Here is a 1,230-nt window from a genome sequence, read left to right on the forward strand (position 1 = left end):
ATTCGGGACTTGCGCTAACGGATCAGCCCATCGCCGACAAGCTTGGCATTCCGCAGGCCGAGCTCGCCCTCGCCTGGTGCCTCAAGAACCCCAACGTCTCCTCCGTCATCACGGGCGCCTCCCGGCCAGAGCAGGTCGTTGCCAACTGCAAGGCTCTGCAGTCCCTGGACAAGTTGACGCCCGATGTCATGGCCGAGATTGATGAGGCTTTCGGCAAGATTGAGCTGGACCCTGCGCGACAGGACTAAAAGAGAAAATAAAGCTTGTCATTGAACGTGCTACGACCGGACTCGTGTGACTGGATACTATGTACTGGGGGGGCTTTCAATTAACTACACTCCCAGATCCATCCCCGCCCACACGACATCCTTGGCGCGCTGCAGAAAGTCTGACACGCCCGCCTCATTGTGCCATGCGTCGTTATACGCAGCACTCACGCACAAGCGTCCCTTGAATGAACCCAGGAATATGCCCAGCCCCGTTCCAAGCTCCTCGCCGGTGACCCAGGCATCGAGCACGTCAAAGGCGCCCGTCCTGGGCGATACAATCGTGTCGACGCGGCCCATGCTGGAAATGGACACGGACGGGTGGCTGTTGGGTGCGGGTACTGGCAGCGGCCGAGGCACCAGGGGCAGCTCTGGCGTTCCCATGGCCCAGAGGTCCGGCACCAACGCGGCATGTTCGCTGTCGTTGCGAACCTCATTATAAAATTCACTCATGTGACGCACGATGGAATGAAACTCTTCTTTGCGCGTCGCGGCGTCGGCTTTGCCGGGCGTGATATCCATATCAACAACGAGGCTCTGGCCCGAAACAGAGTGATACAGAGCTGCAGGGTGCTTGCTGGTGCCAAACGGCTCAGCGCAGCCGGCGCGCTCGTTGCGGAGGATGTAGTTGATGTAGCGGACGCGCCTCGGCGCTCTCAGACACGGGCTGCAGGTCACGATCGACCACGGCCGCAGCAGCGTGGAAGACGTGCGTGGGTGTGACACTGGGCGGGCTTTGCAAGCCGTCAAGAGGCTAGCTGGTCTCGCCGACGGACAGCGTCAGGGCGGTTCTCTTGTGCACGCCGGGAACCTTGAGCTCCCTCTTCTGAGGGAAAGCGAAGCATTCTCGACGCTGGTATCTGCGCGAACCTTGGGCCTTTTTGCGCAGTGACCGTCTGGAGTCGCTCTTTTCTGGGCCTCCGACAGTTGGTGCGGGGACAGCGGCGGCGATGCGGTAAGGGGG

The 1,230-nt window shown here is 60.8% G+C and overlaps 2 protein-coding genes across 2 annotated transcripts in view; one reads left to right on the plus strand and one right to left on the minus strand.

Moving 5' to 3' along the window:
- VDBG_01466 (voltage-gated potassium channel subunit beta-1) overlaps positions 1 to 248 on the plus strand; it is a gene marked incomplete at both ends in the record, with an annotated part of 1,638 nt that extends 1,390 nt beyond the window's left edge. Inside the window, one exon of the mRNA XM_003009737.1 lies at positions 57 to 248. Within this exon, the coding sequence (XP_003009783.1) occupies positions 57 to 248 (192 nt within the window). The remainder of the gene's footprint in view (positions 1 to 56) is intronic.
- An 84-nt stretch (positions 249 to 332) lies between these two features.
- Positions 333 to 1,230, minus strand: part of VDBG_01467 (conserved hypothetical protein) — a gene marked incomplete at both ends in the record, with an annotated part of 1,533 nt that continues 635 nt past the window's right edge. Inside the window, one exon of the mRNA XM_003009738.1 lies at positions 333 to 1,029. Within this exon, the coding sequence (XP_003009784.1) occupies positions 333 to 1,029 (697 nt within the window). The remainder of the gene's footprint in view (positions 1,030 to 1,230) is intronic.

This window comes from Verticillium alfalfae, genomic scaffold, assembly GCF_000150825.1.
Source record: "Verticillium alfalfae VaMs.102 supercont1.1 genomic scaffold, whole genome shotgun sequence".
NCBI lineage: Eukaryota > Fungi > Ascomycota > Sordariomycetes > Glomerellales > Plectosphaerellaceae > Verticillium > Verticillium alfalfae.